Below are 20,701 nucleotides of genomic sequence, written 5' to 3'. Positions count from 1 at the left end.
AGAGCAGCAGAGAGAATCACACATGTGCCAATGTGCTGGTTAGAGATGCCGGGGACACAGAGATGGGCAGATGTCCAAGTCCCTGACAGCTCTGAGGACTCAGACACATGACCTGGGCTGGAGAAGCCAGCTCCAGGGGTATCTGCAAGCTGGTGAATCAGCCCTGAAGTGCTTGTTGTCTCAGTAACTGTGTATCTTGTTGGCCTACTTCATACATTTTTCTTTTGTGCAAGACCAATTGCAGTGGAAGGACTTTAGGTAGAAATTTTGAATTTTGTTTTTGCATTGTTTTATCACATACAGTCTCTGAGCTTTGCAGCCAATACATCTATGGCTTGTTGAGTCATGCGTGCGGCCACAGGTCACCACACATTATACACTCTCAAGTTTGCCCTGGAGAAACCTTCTCAATGGGCCACCTGCAAAATATCTTGCTTTGTGGCTGGCTTCCTTAAAATCCAATATATTCAGAAGAATGTGATCAATAAGCAGATGGCTCAGGCCCATACACGAGCCAAGAAATGAGGCATCTAATTAACAGTTAGACAAGGGTGTGAGGCAATTGCGGAGGGGGAGAGGAGGCCCTGCCTGGGCTGGGAGACCCCTGGATGGGAGAATCAGGGCCAGTGGTGTGACATGTCGAAGCATCATGGCACGTGGAAGTGTGAACACAGCCAGGACCTTCAGGCTGTGCTCATTAGGGCTTTGGAAAATTCCCAGTTACCTCTTGACCTGGCCCTGAGCAAGGCCCCTTTTCCTTGCCCTAAGAAAAGAGTCAATGGATCGAAAAGGACACCTGATTTGACATCCTACGTGGGTTTGGTTCTGAAGCTAAGCTGGCAGAAAGCAGAAATGAGGTATTATTCTGCAGCCAGTGATGGCTACAGCAAGGGGAGAGGTACCAGGACTGAACATCTAGCATCATGAAGGCAAAGGCAGGGTTTTTGAGATGGGCAGTATGGTGCCCTGAACAAAGGTCAGGAAGAGATGATTTGTGAGAAGAGACCAACACACCCCTTGCAATTAATTCCTGAGGGATGTTTCCATTAACCTGCGAGTCCCATTGATGGTGTCAAGAGTTAGGACTCCTACCTGTACCCATGTCTCTTGGCTCAAACAGAAACAGAAAGAGGCTTGCTTTCTTCTGTATCTGGAAGTGCCCACCGCTGAGTGTTCCCTGATGGTCAGAGAAGGGAACTGGACTCAATGTGACAGTTTTCCTGCTTATGTAAAATATGTTATCAACCTGTTGCCAGCCTGATGTTCCTAGGTTGACTACTTTGCTGTTGTGCTTCCTTCCAGTATTTCCTGGGTTGGGCTCTTCATGATGTTTCTAACATGAAATGCAGACTGTGAAAGAGAAGTCAATGCCCTGAGTCTGATATGTCCTAAGAAGACTGTGCTAATGCCCCTAGGACTGATGAGACAGAGGAGGTCAAGACTGTGCCTTGTGGGAGGTGATGCATCTCTTGAGTCCATTGACACACCTTGTGAGTTAGGCTTAGCACCTTGACAACAAATGCCCACATTAAAACAAAAAGTCAGCGCGACTTCTCTCTTTCTCGTCTTTTTTCCTTTCTTTCTTGGAGAGAAGAAATGCATGAAGCTGAGTGAATGAAACCAGCGTTCTTGGCCTCTTGTTCTTGCAACTGGGTCCAAGCTGGTACCACTTTCCACGTGATGGACAGCCAATAAGTTGAAAGACAAGGTGTTGGGACAAGGAAAGTGACTTTTTTCAGAAAGCCAGTGAACCAAGAGGATGGTGGACTAACATCTCAAGGAACCATCTTAAATTAGAATGAACTTTAGGCTCCTTTTTATGTTAAGGGAAGGGGGAAGGAGAGGGGTATTGCAAGAGGTGACCAATGACTGCAGGCATCTGGGGGTCAGTGAGGGTCTAAGGAGGTTGTGAAATTTCTTTGTTCTTGGTCAGGTAACTTTGGATGACGTAAGTCAGGTCATAATGTTCCTATAAATCTTTACCGTAATGTTATTATCTGTGTGCATACTTTCCTAATCTCCCTGCGAGTTAGTTCTGGGAATGGGGTGGTTATCATTTTTCTTCCAAAGTTGAACTACAAACTACATTTCTCCGATAATTAGCTGGACTGCATGTGGAGATAAGTAGAATCTTTTAACCTGAGGGATATTGCTGCCAGGGGTCAGAAGCAAAAACGGAGTTAGTTACGATAAGCCTTCTTTTTCACTGTTACATTCTTAGGAAAAAAGACTGCTGGCTGGATTCCCTCGGCAAATGAGTGACACTAACCAACAACTATGGGTAACAAAATGATAGTCATTGGCTAGGCTATGTTTGGTCAAACACTGGTCTAGATGCTGCTGTAAAGGTGATTAAAACTTAAATCAGTAGGCTTTGAGTAAAGTAGATTACTGCCCATAATGTGAGTGGACCTCCTCCAATCAACCCAAGGTGTCTGGAAGAACCAATTCTGCCTCAAGACTTTAACATGGAAACCCTCAGCCTGCAGATTTTGGACTCAGGACTGTAACATCAGCTCGTGCCTGAACTTCCAGCCTGCTGGCCTGCCCTACAGATTTTGAAATTTCATCATCCCCTACAATGGCATGAACCAATTCCTTAAAATAAATCTCTCCTCTATATATCCTACTAGTTCTGTTTTTCTGAAGAACCCTGATTAATACATTCATTCTGACTATTGCAGATGCTTTGCCCTGCCTGGCCAGGCCACTGGTCAACACTCTAGCCTTGTTACCTGCAAGCATGAGGCGACATGATCTGTTTCTAAGAGGACAGGGCTAGGATAGAGACTTTTTTTTTTCCTCCCTCCTCTCGTCTTCCTGTTTCCCTAAACCTGTAGCCTTAAGGCCACACGTGGCCTTCTAAGTCCTTAAGTGCAGCCTTTCAACTAAATCCAAATTTTACAGAACAAATCCTTTTGTTAAACGGGGTGCAGCAGAGAAAGATGAAGCTTTTGTTGCCTCCACTGGCTTAAAAAAGAACAATCTTGAAATCAGAAGGCCATAGGTCCCCCACCTTATCTTAATCTTTCTAACCTACTCTTAGGTAGTTACCTAAGTGTTACCTACTTTTATCCTTTTTTTGTATCCAAAGTCAAAATTAGAGAGTTATGCACATAATTCTAACCAAAAAGTTACCTTTATGTGATGTAATTTACATGTGCGGCTCTTTTCCTTGAGATGTTGGCTAAAGAACACTATTCTAAAAATTGTTTATTCCTGGTCAAGTCGCAAATTTATTATTTTAGGTGGTTTTGACATAATTTAGAATGCAAAAGTATTCTCTTTTAATATGTATTTGTTTGCGGAGAGCCCATGGGCCTTAGCGCATTTCTGTGTCCACAGGTGGGTTTGATCTCGTTTAAATGCTAAACATCTCAGTGGCTAGTCAGGCACCAGGGACACTGCCAGGAACGATGCATCGAAACAAGTGTTTCCACTTAGTGTTATCTGGGGGTCACCATCCAGATCGTATGGGAAATGGAGTGACAAATATCAATTTGGGAAAGGCACACAATGAAGCTACATAATTCCTCTTGTTGGTTAGTTGACTCTGTAACCAAGCCTTAAGAATTGACATTGACATTGAACCACTGCCCGTGAAGGGAGAATGAGAAATAACTTGAAATCTGCCTCTAAACAGACCCTCCATGGCTTAATTCGATGGACGGAGATGCCAGCTCTCTAGCGTTCAAATGGAATTCGGGGATTTGCTAGGCATACTGCACGGAGATTTTGAAGTTGGATGGGTAACATACAGCACTGGGGCAAAATAATAAGATACCATTGCTGGTTTCGATGACAGCGAGGGTCTCATTAGCTAGCAGACTGCAAGACAGAATTTAAATCAGGTAAACTGTTCCAGTACAGAAAGCAGACAGACAGGAAAGCATAATTTAAGGTGGCATTGAAATTGTTTTGCCATTTCAGTTTGGCCACTAGCTTTGGGGATCAAATGACAGGATCCCCCAAAATTTAAATTTTTTTTTAAATTAAAAAAAAATTAAAACATTTTTGAAAATTAAAAAAAAACTGTGATAAAAGACACAAAACAAAGCTTACCATATTAACTACTTTTAAGAGTACAGTTGAGCAGCATTAAGCATGCTCACATTGTTGTGCAGCACCTCTAGTACTTGTCTGTTCATCTTGCAAAACTTAAACTCTTTACTTGTTAAATGACAGCTTGCCCCTCCCCTAGTCCCTGGCACCCACCCTTCCACTCCCTGTTTCTATGAGTTTTACTACCCTTGATACCTCATTTAAGTGAAATCATACTTAAGTATGTGACTTTTTGTGACTGGCTCACTTCGCTTAGCACAGTAGAATGCAGATTTGGTTTCATTTGGGGTTGATGCTCCCAAATGTGGACCCCTCCCCTCTGGTGATCCCCAGCCTTGTCTAGTCAACTGTGGAGTCTACATTCTCCCCTTTGAAACCTAACTGGCATCTCCAGTTCAACCTGTCACTGGTATGTTAGACAAGCTCAACTCATGCTATAGTGAAAACAGACTTGACTTTTAGTTGTCAGTCATCTCTTTAAAAGGTATTCAGTAGCCTTCCCTTGGTCCCAGTTATGAACTCTGGCAGCCCACAACTTTCCTGCTCACCCTTAGGTATTAGAAATGACCAATGGTCATCTTAGGCAGCAAGCATAGTCTTCCCTGCAAGGGCTGAGAGCGTTTGCCTTGTCATCTGCATTTTCGTTTCTTCCAGATTCTAGGGATGGACGCCAGCATTTTTTTTTTTTTTTTCACTTGGATTCACTGTTAGGGACTTGGAAGACTGACAAAGTAAACTGAACACAAAGGTTTCAGAATACTTTAAAAAAATTATCTATTTTACCCAGATGTCACCCTGTGGAGAAACCGGATGAAGAAGGGAAAATGTAAGAAGATAGCGAAGTCAGACAAATAATTATTTTGGTGTATCGTTGGAATGGTGCCCAACAGGCATTTTCTGAAAATGCTCTCTGTGGAGGTTGAACTGCATTGAAGGCAGGAGTGGTCCTCGCGTCAACTCATCATTTAAATCTTGGCCTGAGGTAGTTTCCTAACCTGATTGTCACCTTACCTGAGAAAACAAAAGCTTAACAATTGGTCAACTCAAGATTCTGGTAGAGAGGTTGGATAGCTAGTTAATGATTTGAAATGTGTTGCATGTCAGCTCAGACTAAGCCCATCTCATAGTTTTTGTGAACTTCTCAAGTAAATGAAGTGAATAAAATCCCTCTCCTGTCTTATTTTTTTCTTTAAAGCAAGAAGCTGAATCTTGACTCAGAGAGGGTATAAAACGCATCCAAGATTACATAGAAAGTAACCAGTAAATCTGGAACTTGCAAAATCTGTTGAACTCCAAAGCTCATGATCTTCGATCCATACTAGTGTTTTTCAAACTGGGTTCCTTGATGCAGTAGGGTGATTTGGGCTATCATTGGGGACTGGAGTGGGGTGGAGGGGGACATGTTAAGTTTCTAGGCTACTGTAACAAAGTATCACAAACTGGGTAGCTTAAAACTACAGACATTTATTCCCTCATGGAATTATTTCCCCCTCCCCCTCCTCCTCCTTTTTTTTTTCCTTTATTGAGGCAGGGTGTCGCTCTGTTGTTCAGGCTGGAGTGCAGTGGCAGGATCCCAGCTCACTGCAACCCTGAACTTCTGAACTCAAGCGATCCTCCCGCCTCAGCCTCCTGAGTAGCCGGGACTGCCTATCTTCAACCCAACTTCCACTGGGGCTGCCCTGCTTTTGCCCGGCTGAAATTTGGGGATCCCTTGGAGGACTGGGTTCGAGAAAGAGTGCACTGCTCAATAACAGATTGAAAACGAGCCCTCTATAGAATGCCACTTCCCACAAAGAAGCAGGCAGGCACATCACTCCACTGGCTTGGAAACCACTTTCATGTAAAGCTTTGTAACACTGGTTTCCTTCTACATGTCTTCATCGTATTCAGCTTGGGCAGGGCACAGACAGCCCGTCACCGTTGATAGGCGCTGGTCTGGAACCACCACTAAGCACAGAGAGAATAGCAGTGGCCTGGCCATTCTGTCCACTTGCTCCCTTTGAGTCGCCTTGCATTGCCGTATGGGCAATGCATGTGTGGTCTGCTCTCCCCTGGGGGCTCTGTGTCAAGTTTTCCACCTCATATGCTTTCTGGTTCCCTTGGAGCTGACAGCATCCTTTAATTAAAGGCAGTGGGTGGCGGGATGATGGGATTAGTATCAGTCTCTGGCTTCCCTAAGGACCAGGGAGCATTGTGGCCTAAGTTTTCCCACCTGGCAACTGGTTTGATCCTATGTTTATGTATGTAGGGGTAAAACCTAGAAAGGGGGTGCACTTGTCTTCTCTGGCTCGCCGTCTGCCCTACCTGCTTCAGGAAAACAGAGACGCGTCCCACAGGCAGCGTCTGGCTGTTTCACTTAATTGAAATACGGGGTGCTGTGGCTTTAAGCGCATTGGTATTCTGCCTCTAGCTTCACTGCGAATGAACAACAATGATGTTCTGCTGAACATCAATTACGGGCATTTTAGGAAGGGCTCAGCAGTTTTGGGAGAATGAAGCTGTATTACTCAAGTGTAATGAGCCAAAAAAAAAAAAAAAAAATCCTGTTTTTATGCAGCACTAGTACAGACCCATGCCCTGGACATGGAAATGCCTTTTCTGCTGCGTTGTAGGCTTGGAAGGCGCAGGGTGTTCGTTCAGCCTTATCAGCACAAACGGATGAGGAACATTCTGGCTCAGAAAATTGAGCTGAAACGAATATCAGGGACAGAGCTTTTGCCAACTAATTACAGACTAAATATTCAATACAGTGTTTGCGAAGTGCCAGCTACCTAGTCGCCTGCCCACTCCCAACACACGCAAGAAAAGGATCTAAAAATGATCATCAATTCAGTGTAAATTCTTTTACAAATCCAATATTTATTTTTTTATGTACAAAAAATAAACTCCAAAGGAACATAAAGTCAAATAAAATCCTTTTGGCTGTGCTGACTTCAGTTGCCCATTATCTCATGGTTACAACGAATCACATAAACTACAGACTGTCACCACAGTGCTACATTTGCGATACAGAAGGAATGTGACATTTGGCTATTTGAAGAATGTTAAATAGAGAAGAAGAGATCGTAAAGCAACCAGGGGTCAAAGGATTCTGAGATAATCACTCTATTAAAAAAAAACTCTAATCAGAAATCTCCAATCTGTAATATAAAGGCCAAACGGACTTCTACTTTGCTGACCCAGCACAAGAGGTCCAACAGTACTTTGTAATCATATTACATTTATAATTTTTCCAGAGGACATGGATCACTGATGTGTGAAGAAATACAATTAAGTTGTGGGTTACCTAAACTGAGTTCAAAGCAAGATTTTGCAGGGCACCATTATTTCTATGGAAGCTTCTGGTAATAGAAAAGTCATTTTGAAACTAATATAGCAATGGTGTGTTGGGATCAATCCATAATGCCTCTGCTCATTTATAGCAAAAACGACACACCTTGGGTGAGAAATAAAGCCAATGATAACATCACCCATGCAAAGATTTTTTAAATAAGTTTAGCTATATAGTTTTACTCTTTTTGCCTAACTCAATTATTACAAAGCTTTTAAAGAAACTTAACAACTTTGCACAACCATGTCTCTCAAGTGATCGATCTACAGGTTTGTTTTAAAACCAATCCCATAAGCATCCTGGGCTAATTTCTTTGCCTGGTACCTGTACACACAATTTTCTCCAAAGCTGGCAATAATTTCATTAGAGTAACTGAGGACAGAAATCGACTTGTTCTGATTTCCAAATAGTTTGTGCATATTTAAAAAAAATAACATGAGAAAAAGAATATACTTTTTTTTAAAAATTCAGAATCTGTAGTTTGTATAACTACTATCATTTTAGCATAAGCTCAGTGCTGACCTTTTCAGATCGATCATAAATAATAAATTCTCCCATGAGAAGTATTTCTAGTGGAAATGGGGAAAATGTGAACTAAAGCTATAGCCCCTGTTACCATAAATATCAGCCACTTTGGGCTTAGCACTCTTTTGGGGGATGATCATAATGTCTAAGAGCACATATGACTGACTATACATCTTAGTTTACACAGACAGAATAGATGGAATTTTGAATGATATACATCTGCTCTTGGTATAGTTTCTAATATTATCAATACTGTCATTATACAAATTTTCTTGAACAATGATAATAACCCATCATATACACAGCTTATGCCTTCCAGTGGCAGGACAAAAATTTAAAAAAATCTTGAGACAAGTTGGAATTAAGTTACATATCAATCACAGATTGTTCACTGGACAATCAAGAAAAATAGCAGAAAATAGTTTCCACCATGAGACTTTCATTTGCTTTGATTTTCACCTAAATATCCAGAAGGTCATCTCCACTTTCGTCACTCTCCACGGTCAGCTGTCGGGTCCACCACTTCTTAACTTCAGAACCACAGGAAGCTGCGTCAGTCATGGGGTTCATTTTGCACACTACAGATTTCATTGTTGTCCTCCCTCCAAACGGTAAGTTGACTGAAGGCATGGAATGGCTTATTGGTTTTGGCGCTGTGGGATTAACAAGAGTCCTATGAGCAACTTGGTGTTGTTTCTCCCTATTGCAATCATTCCTGAACCGTGATATTCCCATCAGTAATACTTCTGGCTAGCAAGTCCTAGCCATAGATGTTAAGGAAGAGAACTTTTCAGCACTTGGACAACGAATAAGACCATTTGAAAAAAGAATCTCACCCCTTTGATTTCGAGATAATTACAAAACCCAGAAAATCGCTAAAACTGCCAATTGGGGGAAATATAAGCGTCATAGAAGTATGTGTGTGCATCTGTGTTCAGTAGCATGTGCATATTTTAAAAAGGAAAAGAAGGGAGTGTGTAATCAATAGCAAGGGGAGAGAGGGATATAGTGAGAATGTGGAAAGAAAGATTCGGATTTGGGGTCCCACAGTCATGGGCTTGGGTCTCACTTCTATAACCTATAGCTATGTAGACATGGGCAAGTTCGTGTCTCTGAACCCAAGTTTCCTCCATTATAAACTGAAGAGCATGAAAATTTCCTCCTTAGACTATTGTGAGGATTAAAACAGATTAAATGAGATGACCTAAGAAAGCACATAGCATGACACCTGGGACATTGTTGGTGCCCCCTTAAAATGCTCTTTTTCTTCCCCTCTGCCTCCTCAAATTCAGCATGACCCTCATAGCATGTCATTTTGGTTGTCACCATTTTTGACATTGGGGCCATCTAGGCATGGATGACTGGAAGCACTTTTGACAACATCTTTTCTTTCATTCATTTACATGAACACCGAGGACTATGTGTTCTCCCCAGATCATCTCTCCTATCTGTCCCTGCAGGGTCTAGACCAGCAGCTCGGTCCAGGCCAACACTGCCTCACGCCCAGACGACTCTAACATCCTCCGGCTTGCAACCCGCCTCGGGCTCTGCCGCAGACAATTCACTCTTGCCGCTGCCAAGTCAATCTTCCTGCAGCATGATCTCCAAATGTCACATATTGCTCAGAAATCTTTACTGGCTTCTAATCGCCTACATGAGAACATTGAATCTACTCAGACTGTAATTTAAGGCTCTTCACGACCTGGGCCCGCCACCTACTCAGTCTTGTTTCCCCTCATTCTTGGCTTTGTTTGAACCAGGCAGAAGCTGGGTCCTCTTTGATCCTCAACAATAAACTCCTGGATATGATAAAGGACATTTTCCTTGGCGGTGGTGTCAATGAGGATCCACTGAACATCTTTAGCCTAAAATGTAAGTTGCACTGTTGTCCGCTTTGTGGAACGGATGTGCTATAGAAGAGTCTGCAACGTCATCCGTCTTCTCGCTTAAACTGGGCTGAAGTCGGGGCATAGCTAAAGAGCATTGCAGAGCCCCCACTTTAGCATGGACTCACTTATCTATAGAAAAACCATGTGCAGAGGACACTGGGCTGTGCAGAGCAGCACTCCATCCGTCCCTGAATACCCTGAATGGGATTATCCTGCTTTTTCACAACCCCATATTCCTCTAGAAGAAAATTCTCTTACTGAATCAGTAACATGTGGAAAATAATAGGATTGTGAGGATTAAATGAGGGAACACAAGGGACGCACTTACAATAGCGACTGGCATACGTAAGTGCTATGTACGTGTCTGTCGCTGTTGTTATTATTATGGAGGTAAAGTAGCTTGCAGAAAGATGGGACCGGCTCAGCAGCAAAGTGTATGCTGAGACAAAGCAGGGGTCTGTCTGTGCCTTCTTTGAGAACACTGTGGCACCTTCTGAATGATTGTATGTGGCCACTCCCTCTTAGATAAGGTTTGCCTATGTTTGAGCAATGCCTTGAACACATACGGAAACCCTTGGAAATCTCTCCCTCTTTTCTTTTTGGATCCTGGTTAACAGGCATTGTCTTAACAACCCTAGTCCCTGAAAATAGGGGCTAGTACGGCCATATTTAGTGAAGTTATTTTGGGGGGAATGTTTTGCTAAGGGTACACTATTCATTGTTTTGTGAACATAACTGTAGACGCAGACTTGCACTTTGAAAGCACACAGAGAGTACATATGTGTAACATGCGTCGGTCAGTGGGGAAGGGGCTGCAGGCACGTACCTGAGGGCATGCGCCACTGCCCAAACTTCCTCTGGGGTTTCCCCTCGGCCGCGTCCTGCCGGCTCCCTCCTCTGTCGGACAGCGTGGGGCTCAGGAGCTGCTGCTGGCTGCCTGTCTGCACGGGACGAGAAGGAAGCAGCTGTGGCCCTTTCTTACCACCGTGCCCGCTCCCTTGTCTCTGCCCGCATTTGATTGTAAGACAGAAACAATCATGGCAGGAAAACAAGCGGGAAGAACGGTATGGACTCCTAGGGTCCACGATCAGGGAAGGAAAAGTGAAAATGGGTTAAAAGAGTCAAAAAGAGACATGGCTCTCCAGGGAGCACCTTTTCTTGGGCATTCCTGAGCCACCCCACCACCTCATTCCCTCCACACCGGAGGACGCCATCGTTTGCCTTCTGTGCCTTGGCTGGCAAACCAGGGCAAGCGTGGTGGCGTTGCAGGCAGGGAGGTGGGCGGTGGGGACTGGCTGGGGTGGGGGCAGTGTATTTCTGCCAACCTGGAGGTCAGTGGCGCTTCAGGGAAAGAGTTCTCGGCAGCCAGAGCTCTAGGATGGGCCCCAGGGGAGAAGAGAGCTGACAACGATCTAACTAAAGTCAAAGAGAGGTGCCAGGCTTTCTGTGCATTTTACTAGTTCTCTAGCCCACCAGTCACCTTTCCCTTTCCTAGCTGATGCCTTGGTCTTCACTTCTCTTCAATATTCCCTCTTGGTTATTTGTTCATGTCTCAGCTTTTTAATCTAAGAATGGAGAGCTCTGCGATCGTCACTTTTCCCCTGCCTCGATGGCCCTGTTTCCTACCATGAGGCATCACCAGCCACCCTCAGGGCAGATCGTGGCGGGGCCACTGCAGATGCCCCTCCTTGGCCCTTGGTTGACAATCCCTGCACAAGTCCCTGTCGTCGGTGGCAGATGAATCCTACAGGGTGGGGAGCTGACAGTATAGAATCCCCCAAAACTGGGCCATGGAACAGGAGGGCCTCTTGGTGCGTCCTGCTGGGCTGTGGAGCCTTAGGCTTCAAAATCGATCTGGGGCCCCTGACTGTCACCCACACCATGAAGCTCCTGCTGCCAGGGGCTGGGCACGGAACGCTGGGCCGGCTCCATGCCGTTAACCTCAGATCATAACTGCAGCCTCGTAAAGGAGTAGGACCCCTGCCAGCTGCTCCCCACAGCACAGGGCCTTCCAGGGCGCTGATAGTTCCCTGTGCTTCTTCCACAGACACGTAGATTGCACTTGGAAATGAAAATACGCTGCGCCCCAGCAAACAGAACCTCCCCAAGCTAATCCTCCCGAATTCCATATGGTCTTCTGATGCCCAACCAAGGAAGGAGAAATCTTCAATGAGCCTGACTATCTGAGGAGGTTGAAAGCCAATTACAAACATTTTCACTGCTTTTACTGCAAATTCTTAGCAAAGGGAAGAAAACATGCAGGGCAGAGCTTCATGTAAACCGTGCTCTCCTAAGTCATGCAGTACTCCCAGGCTCAAATTCAGCTCTTGGGTGTGGCGTTAACTCTTTAGACAAAACAAAACAAAACAAAAACAAAAAAACACCCAGAATTATTAAGTTCAGGGAATTAACCTCTTTTTAGTATTTGTACAGATCAGACTCTTTTGAAATAACCCCGAGTGAGTCCTGGATGGCAAAGACACAGACATAATCTGGCTCAACGTGTTTCCATCGTTTGGTGTTTTTTTCAATACAAATATTCCTATTGGAAATGTTGTCAGCTGGTTTGAAATGTCTGTGTGACCGGCACACGTTTATTTATTACTTTGTACTTAAAAAGAAGGCCCCCCCCCCCAACGTGCTCGGATGAGAGGCGCCCCCCGCCTTACCTCGGGCTGCGCGCTGTTCTCCTGACTGCCGGCGTTCGCGTCCTCGCTGGGCTGCGTGGTCTCGATGCTGGGCGGGTTCAGGAACCGGCTCAGCTCCTGCTGCTGACTTTCTCGCAGGCTGTGGATGATGCTGCACGACTGCTGCTGTTTCTGCGGAGACACGGTTTTTCCTTCAAGGAACGGGAAAATAAACCCCGTATCCCCTGCCCCACCGCCTCTCAGATCATGTTTTCTTCTCCCCTCCCCGAAGACCTGCATGATCGGTGGCCACTTGGGAACTTCCAAATAGGAATCCTTAACGATTTCAATGTTCGGTTGAGTTGGACTGATGCAAAGGAGGGCTTCGAGACTTAGGAATTGCCCTCCCCTTCAAGTTCCATTTACATAACCATTACAACAGTTATGCCCATTGATATAACACTAGCTTTTAAGATTCCTAACATGGCTGTTCTATTTTTTCCCTCTTCATTTTATTCTGTGCTCATTAAGACAATGCAGACTCTACCCCACCTCCCATTGCCTGGAAATTGTAAGTGGCAGAGAGCCTTGGGTGGGTGAGAAAACCTTTGCTCTTGTCTTGGCCCTGGAGTTTGCAGGCCAGTGCAAGAGGCCAAGCAAGCAGGCCAATCTGTCTCCGAACATACTGAAGCCAGGACTTTTTGTGCCCTCTCCGGGCCAGATTTGATCCCTGGAGCTAGCAGAGCTACAGGCACAAGTTGTGACTGGGCCGCAGGGGGCAGTGGCCTTGCTGTAGAAGGTTGGGGTGTTTCTTTTCTCTAGGGACCTTTTCTTCTCCAATAGAAATATATGTCTCTGCAGTTGATGCTGTTGTTCTGAGGAACAAGATTTAAAAAATCTCTGTTATATATAAATGTTTGGTAATTCGTTTAGTCTTTTTCCCCTGTGTGTGTGAAGTATAAGCCAAAAGCATTCATAAAAGTAATTCCCTAAGAAACGTTCCCTGTAAGCACAGTCTATGCCAGCACAGTATATGTTCATTAACTTGGGAGTTAGAGAATCTTATGAGCTTAGAGTTCAGGAAGCAGCAAACAGATCATTAAACTCCCAGGAGAGGTGGTCTTTAAAGACCAAACAACATTACCAACAATATGTTGGGATTTTAAGCGGCAATTGAAAAGTAGTTTTGTAAATCCAGTCGCTGGTCAATATGTAGAGAATTTTGGAGCGTTGCACAGTTTTGTAAGTGTGAGTTTTATGAGTGGACATTGTGAATATTTTAATAACAATAAACTGCTTTTTAAGCCTTCGTGGTATATTGTAACAATGCGATTCAGTTGAAAGGTCTTACAGACTCTGCTAAAGACGGAAGGGCTGGATGGGGACTAGGGTTAAGGTTCGCAGCATCCTCCGGCCACCGTCAAGGAGGAGGCGGACGTGGTCTAAACGCCCCGCGAGCTTGCGCTTCACTCACGGCTCTGATGCGCTTCAGGCACTTTTTCAGCCACATGCGAATGGTCTGCTTGGCCACCTCCTCCTCTATGGTGTACTCCAGCTGCTCCCTGGCCAGCAGCTCCTCCAGCTGCAGGCTCTTCCGGATGTCCACGGACCGGTATGAAAGCATGCTGGTGGGGGAAATACGACAGCAGTTGCAGGGCTGACGCATCTGGGATTCAGACCCTTAGACGTTTCAAAATCCAGAGAGGACATCACTCAGCCCAACGAGCGCGGTGTGCTGACACCACCCCTTATGGTGGTGACTTGGCTGGTCCTGTCACCCCTCTGTGTCTTCCTGCCCTCATCTGTAAACCAGGATAGTCATGGGACCTACTTTGTTCAATGACTAAGTGAGTTAATATCTGTGAGGTTATTACAGTAAGTGCCATCTGTGTTCCCGGAAAACAAAAGATCCAGGATAAGCCACGATTTCTGTTGTTGGGTGTGTAAGAACAGACTGTGGACTCCCCTTGCAGAAGGAAGGGTGTTCCCTCCATCCTTTCTTCACACTTAGCTCCACTGAGTGCTCGGCCATGTGTCATGCATGGCACCAACCCTGTTCACCTCTCCATTTATTTCATTTGTCTCCCTGTATCTTCCTTATTGATTTTACAGCCTAAAACACCAGGGTTGAATATCCACTGCCATGTAGCCCTTGGCACCACAGGCCCAAGCAGTGGTAAGTGATACTAACACACTGATGCGTTGCATTGGGCCCGGGGGCACTGAGGCAGCTCATTGTATCTCAGGGCCAAGGGGTCCAGTGCCAAAGGAGAACACAGCCTCTCCTGGCTGGCAGTGGGGTACACCCTGCAGAAGCCACAGGGTCCCAGCCCATTGCTCAGCCCCTGCCTACCCCTCGCTGTGAGCTCAGCTCCCCCCACCAGAGCCCAAACCACAGCATGGGGGCTGTCGAGAGCACTGGTACACTGGTCATCTCTTCTTCGCTAAGTCTCTTCCCACCATGGAGGACAAAAATGCATTTGCTCTTCCTCTCCTCCCTGTTTCATGAGGAATCTCATCTCTGACTCACTGTTCTTACCGTATACAGGGCTGGAGGCAGAGGAAAAGGAGAAACAACACCACCTTGACTTGGCCTGGGTCTATTTTTATTAGATGCACCACTGTGTTCTGCAGAGGTTGAATATTAATTATCAGTGACAACAGTATGTCTATGTGCCTCACGTTCAATCTAAAAAAATATCTGTCACCAGGAGGAAAGACTGCTCCTAGCGACAGAGGGAGGACATCCTTTGTTGTTTATATGTATTTTCTGTCCTGTCTTTTACTGCTTTTTAGTTTATTCACAGAAGAAGTGAATAGTGGGAGGTAAAAATTGATAACCCGAGTGGACTTTTCCAAGAATCTACCTGTTCTGATCTGATCTTTTTTTCAGCTTTCGGGCACAAGCCTATCTGTGTACATTTGAATACTCCTAAAAAAATACGTGACACAATACCCAACACGTGACTTGTCATGTACTTGCGATGTGACTGAAATAGCTACCGCTGGTCCATCCTTGTTTAACTTTTTTTTTTTTTTGTGGCATGGATGCCTTTGGCAGTGGAACCTATGGGACATTTCTTAGAATAATGCTTTAATGTATAAAATGAAATACACATTTTTTCAAAGGAAAGCAATTATACTGAAATACAGTTCTCAGATTATATTTTCTTTAAAAAGTTAGTGATATAGTAACAGAAGTGCTTCTTTGTCATTCCATTAAATAATAATATCAAGCTGAGGTCAAACGACTACTACTGGGTAGCATAAATGATATTTTAAGATACCAGCTGGGGCAGCCAATAACGTGACGCGAAAGTATCTCTGATTTCTACTGGTGACAAAGACTCGGATAGGGTTAATGCTGCGGTGGTCTGATGCCTAGTCATGGAAGACAATGCTGCATTTCAGGGAGTGATTAGTGAAAATAAAGAGGTAATTGCTTACCCTTGCAATTATATTGACCTCTGAATTTTTATCCATGGACCCCTGTTTAAGAAACTGTTATGAGTCGAATGTTCCCTCCACCCCCTAAAAAACCATGTTGGAGCCCTAACCCCTGATACCTTGGAATGTGACCTTATTTGCAAATAGGTCATTTCATATGTAATTAGTTAAGATGAGGTCACACTGGAGTGGGGTGGGCCCCTAATCCAGTATGACTGGATTCCTTATAAAAGCAGGGTTTGGACATAGACACACACAGAGAGGGACAATGCCATGTGAAGGAGAAGGCAGAGGGTGGGGTGGTACTTCTGCAAGTCAAGGAATAACCCACATGCCAGTGAATAACCAAAGTTCGGCGAGAAGCAGATTCTCCCTCTTGGCCTCAGAAGGAACCACCTGCCCACCCACGCCTTGGTCTGACTTCTTGCCCCCAGAACCCTGAGACAACACATTTCTGTAGCTGCAGCTGCTCAGCATACGGCACTCAGTTACAGCGGCCCCAGGAAAGTGCCACAGAAGCCACTCAGAGAGAAGAGAAGGCAGAGCCTCGGTTTGACCTTTCGTTCTGTCTGGGTGCTCATTAAATGTCTGGAAAACGTGGTGTTTTCACCAAGATGGGGCAACCAGCACACAGCAGGCCAGGCAAATTCTTGTTGGACCGTCCAAGCGAGGAGATTGGATTTTAGCTGCAGCTTTGCCACGGAGCCCGGAAACCGAGAGCAAGTCGCTCAACTCCTGCGTGGCGGTTCCCCCATCACAAAATGAAGGGCAGGACTCTGCTCCGCAAGTTCCCTTCCACCTGTCCCCCTGGGGGAGCTCCCCAGTTGGGAAGGGGCCCTCCTGGGCTGTCACTCCTCCTGGGAGAGGCACCAACCTGGAGGTGATCATCACAGCATGGTGAGAAAGGACACTTTGGGCCAGGAATGCGTGGCCCTGCTTCCCGAGCCCGGCAGGGGTGGCGTTTTTGGTTATGAACACACCTGTTTGTTGCGTTTCCCAAGCCCTCTGGCAATCAATCGCAGCTTTCGTTTCTGAACCCGGTTTGGCTCCGGGATGCTGGACTGAGAGCACCCTCCCCATACGAACCTCAGGACGTCATGGAAGGTGACGTCCCCGCCGTTGTGCAGCCTCTCCATTTCGTAGCACATGTGCTTGAACAGGAGCTTGTCTTTGTCAAGGTCCACCTCCAGCCTCCCCCGCAGCAGCCGGAGCAGGAACTTGACTCTGAACGTGGGGATCACGCCCTGGGGGCAGAGAGCACAGGAACCCGTAAGTCACCTCCAGGCCAGAGTGATTGGCTTGTGTTTCTTGGGGGAAAAAAATAAAAAAGTGAGAGTGGGGAGGTAGCTATTTCTCAAAGGGCGTGAAGAAAGTTGTCTCCCTCCTGGAGGCTGGGTGGAATTATGTGTGTTAAGAAGAGCACGAGATGAAAAAGGGAGCGATGACTCCCTGCCAGGTACTAGTGTCTCGGTGTGAAGAGTGGTGTGGTCGTCCACGTGTGTATCAGATGGAAGGAGATTCCTGTTCGTGACAGTTGTGCAGATACACGTGGATCTGGATGAGATGAAAGAGTCGGGCCAGATGGTCGTGCACGCAGGGTGCTACCTTGGAAGAAAAACCCGAGAAGACTGGAGCCTGGGTGGGGACAGGGGTATCAGAGTGAGCACTTACAGAGCAGGTGGGGGCCGTGCACTACCCGGCAGGCCTTGCCCCGAGTCCAGGACCCGTCATTTATGATGCTTGGGGGCTCCCTGGTCTTTGTGCCTTCGTCAACACTTCCTGAAACCAGTTTCAGACCTTCCCCCGGGTCTTCCTGTGGCTGAACTTGCCTTGCTTTTCAGATGCTACCTCCTCAGGCAGGACTTCATGACTGTCCTGCTAGACTAGTCTGTCCCGGCCACTACCGTGTTTTACTGTTTAACCTTTTCCTAAGTGTTTATAACTTCTTGAAAATACTGCTACGACTACTACTGGTATTCTTTGTCTCCACTTAGTGGAATGTAAGCTCTGTGAGCATGGAGACCCTTCCGTCTTGTTCACTGCTGTATCTTCAGTGGCTGGAGCTGTGCCCCAGTGTTTGCTAGGATGAAGAAGAGAGAGGAGGAAGAGGAGGAAGGAAGAAAGAAATGAAGAAGAAGGAGGAGAAAGAGAGGAACAAGAGCTGCTGCTACTTTGGCTAATTCTAGGAAATCTTGGGTAAGCTTTATTATGGTTAAAACATTTAAATAATAACTCAAAAATAATTCGGAACAACCACTTTCACATACCACTGAAATAACTCCTTTGGACTTTCAATGAGGATTGTTGCTTGAGTGTGTTGGTGACCCTGAGTCTGCAATAGAGTGACCCTGCCCTGAGACCAGCAATGATTCCTTCAGAGCTCCTTTGGCTTCCTTTCCTTGCTGAACTTCTGGAAGTTTGAAGAAAGGGATGTTCATGGCGGGAAAGGACACGGGGAGGAACTATGCTGGCCCTCTCGATTCCTAGCGCACTGTTGGTGACAGTTGTCTGCAATTCACCAATGGCCATTCAAAATCCAATACACATCAACTGCCAATTTCAATACCACGTGTTTGAGAAATGTCAGTAAGTCTCCTTGGGATGGGGTATGAAACAACAATGCAGCCTCCTACCTCTCTTTTATCATCCACCATATTCCATATGATCTGAAAGTGGCGAAGATCATTATAACTTAAAAGCTGGTCTTCCTCCGTGGAATAAAACAAGGAGAAATTCTCCACAATGATGGCTTAAGCAACAAAAAAACGAAAGAAAGAAAGAAAGAAAAACCCAGAAATTAGACAATGATGCTAATTTTAAGAGGGGAAAACATCTATTATTAATAGTAGATTTTATCACTTACAACATTAGCCAAATTTTTAAAGTGCTTCTAGTATAGTTTCCAAGTTGGCATGTTTTGCACTATTTATCCAGCTCCTGGCCTTCCAAAACATGAAGGTCCTGGGCACAAACACACGGCCTGTGTATATAGAAACTCGCGCCAGCTGGCCTTAACTCTCAGTTGAGAGTTCCAGGGCAGTTTTTAAAGGTCAAGTTGAGTTCTGGGTGGCCCCACAGCTGGGTGAATAACGTGAGCCCTTCGAAACCATAAATGCAGTATTTCCAGGCTATGGAGACAGCCCTTTCTGATATTAGTTCAACTCAATCCATGAGAAGAGCTCTTGTGAAATTAATGATCATAATAAATAGCACAACTCTTAAAATTGCAATCAACTGTCATTTACATGCCTTTCAAAGCTCTTTTCAGCTTTTGGACTGAGAGGCAACAATTTATAATTAATGCCATGAAACACCCTCCCCAACCAACACAGGATAATTACCTGAAAATTGTACATAATTATCTAAGTACCTGAGTTCAAAGACATTAAATAATACTCAACGAACATCACTTACCTACAAGCAGATTTAGCATGATGTAGGCAATGATGACATAAAATGAACAGAAATACATAAGTGCTCCGGCATAATTTCCACAGTCTGTTGCCCAGTATGTAAATTCATCTGGAGTACAGAAAGGAGGCTGAACCTTTGGGGCAGCGGGGCGGAAGAGGGAGCCGAGGATGAGAGTAGAGAAGAATACAAATTTCTGCTAACTGACTACAGTGAGTGAATATATTCCTAACCATATGGAATATAATTAACTTCAAAGTCGTCTTTCAAAAGCCACAGACATTGGGTAGACCATCTGTAGCAAAAATCAAAAAGAATATTTCATTTATGCTATGCTTTTAGTCTTGTACAATCCCAAGTTCGTTGCCCTTTTTAAAGGTACCATGTAAATGAGCTGCTTTTCTCTACCAGATACTCTTTCTGCTACCTCCACCAGGTGATAAGTAGCCACTATGATGCGAACCACAGAAAGTCCAATAACATTTTTTCTCTGACTTAAGTGAATGGGTTAAGATTTAGGAAGGTGAACTATACAGTCATACCTCGGAGATACTGCAGGTTTGGCTGAAGACCACCATAATAAAGAGAATATCTCAATAAAGTGAGTCACATGAATTTGTTGGTTGCTCAGTGCATAATAAAGGTGTGTTTACACTATACTGCAGTCTATTAAGTGTGCAATAGCATTATGACTAAAAAAACCAAAGTATATACCTTAATTAAAATACTTTATTGCTAAAAATTGTTAATGATCAGCCAAGCCTTCAGTGAGTAGTAATCTTTCTGCTGCTGCTGGGGTCGTGCCTCTACGCTAATGGCTGTTGTCTGACCAGGGTGGTGGTTGCTGAAGTTTGGAGTGGACGTGGCAATTCTTAAAATAAGACAACAATGAAGTTCGCCACGTTGATTGATTCTTCCTTTCATGAAAGATTTTTCTGTAGCATGCAATGCTGTTTGACAGCATTTTACCCATAGTAGAACAACTTTTAAGACTGGAGTCAACCCACTCAACCCCTGCCGCTGCTTTAGCAACTGAGAGTATGTAATATTCTAAATCCTTTGTTGTCATTATAGCAATGTGCACAGCGTCTTCACCAGGAGTAGAGAAATCACTCTTTGCTCATCCTCATCCCTTTAAATTTGATCCTGAGATGGCAGCAATTCAATCTCATCCTCAAGTTCCACTTCTAATTCCAGTTCTCTTGCTATTTCCGTTACATCTATAGTTACTTCCTTCACTGAAGTCTTGAAACCCATAAAGTCATCCATGAAGGTTGAAATCAACTTCTTTTAATCCCTGTTAAAGTTGATATATCGACCTCTTCCCATGAATAATGAATGTTCTTAATGGCACCTAGAATGGTAAATCTTTTCCAGAAGGTTTTTAATTTACTTTGTCCATATTCATC

The 20,701-nt window shown here is 44.9% G+C and overlaps 1 protein-coding gene across 2 annotated transcripts in view; it reads right to left on the bottom strand.

Moving 5' to 3' along the window:
- Window positions 1-6,901: 6,901 nt before the first annotated feature.
- Window positions 6,902-20,701, bottom strand: part of NALCN (sodium leak channel, non-selective) — a 323,837-nt gene continuing 310,037 nt past the window's right edge. For both annotated transcript variants that reach the window (XM_076009294.1, XM_076009295.1), the window contains 7 exons: window positions 19,296-19,428; window positions 18,515-18,630; window positions 16,968-17,125; window positions 13,909-14,059; window positions 12,477-12,626; window positions 10,634-10,748; window positions 6,902-8,571 (listed from right to left, as the gene is read on the bottom strand). In XM_076009294.1, coding sequence (XP_075865409.1) covers window positions 8,378-8,571; window positions 10,634-10,748; window positions 12,477-12,626; window positions 13,909-14,059; window positions 16,968-17,125; window positions 18,515-18,630; window positions 19,296-19,428 — 1,017 coding nt within the window. In that variant the 3' untranslated portion in view covers window positions 6,902-8,377. The remainder of the gene's footprint in view (window positions 8,572-10,633; window positions 10,749-12,476; window positions 12,627-13,908; window positions 14,060-16,967; window positions 17,126-18,514; window positions 18,631-19,295; window positions 19,429-20,701) is intronic.

Source organism: Microcebus murinus, chromosome 13 (assembly GCF_040939455.1).
Source record: "Microcebus murinus isolate Inina chromosome 13, M.murinus_Inina_mat1.0, whole genome shotgun sequence".
NCBI classification, from domain to species: Eukaryota; Metazoa; Chordata; class Mammalia; order Primates; family Cheirogaleidae; genus Microcebus; species Microcebus murinus.
The sequence above is the reverse complement of the archived record's forward strand: the minus strand, read 5'-3'. Positions and strand labels throughout refer to the sequence as shown.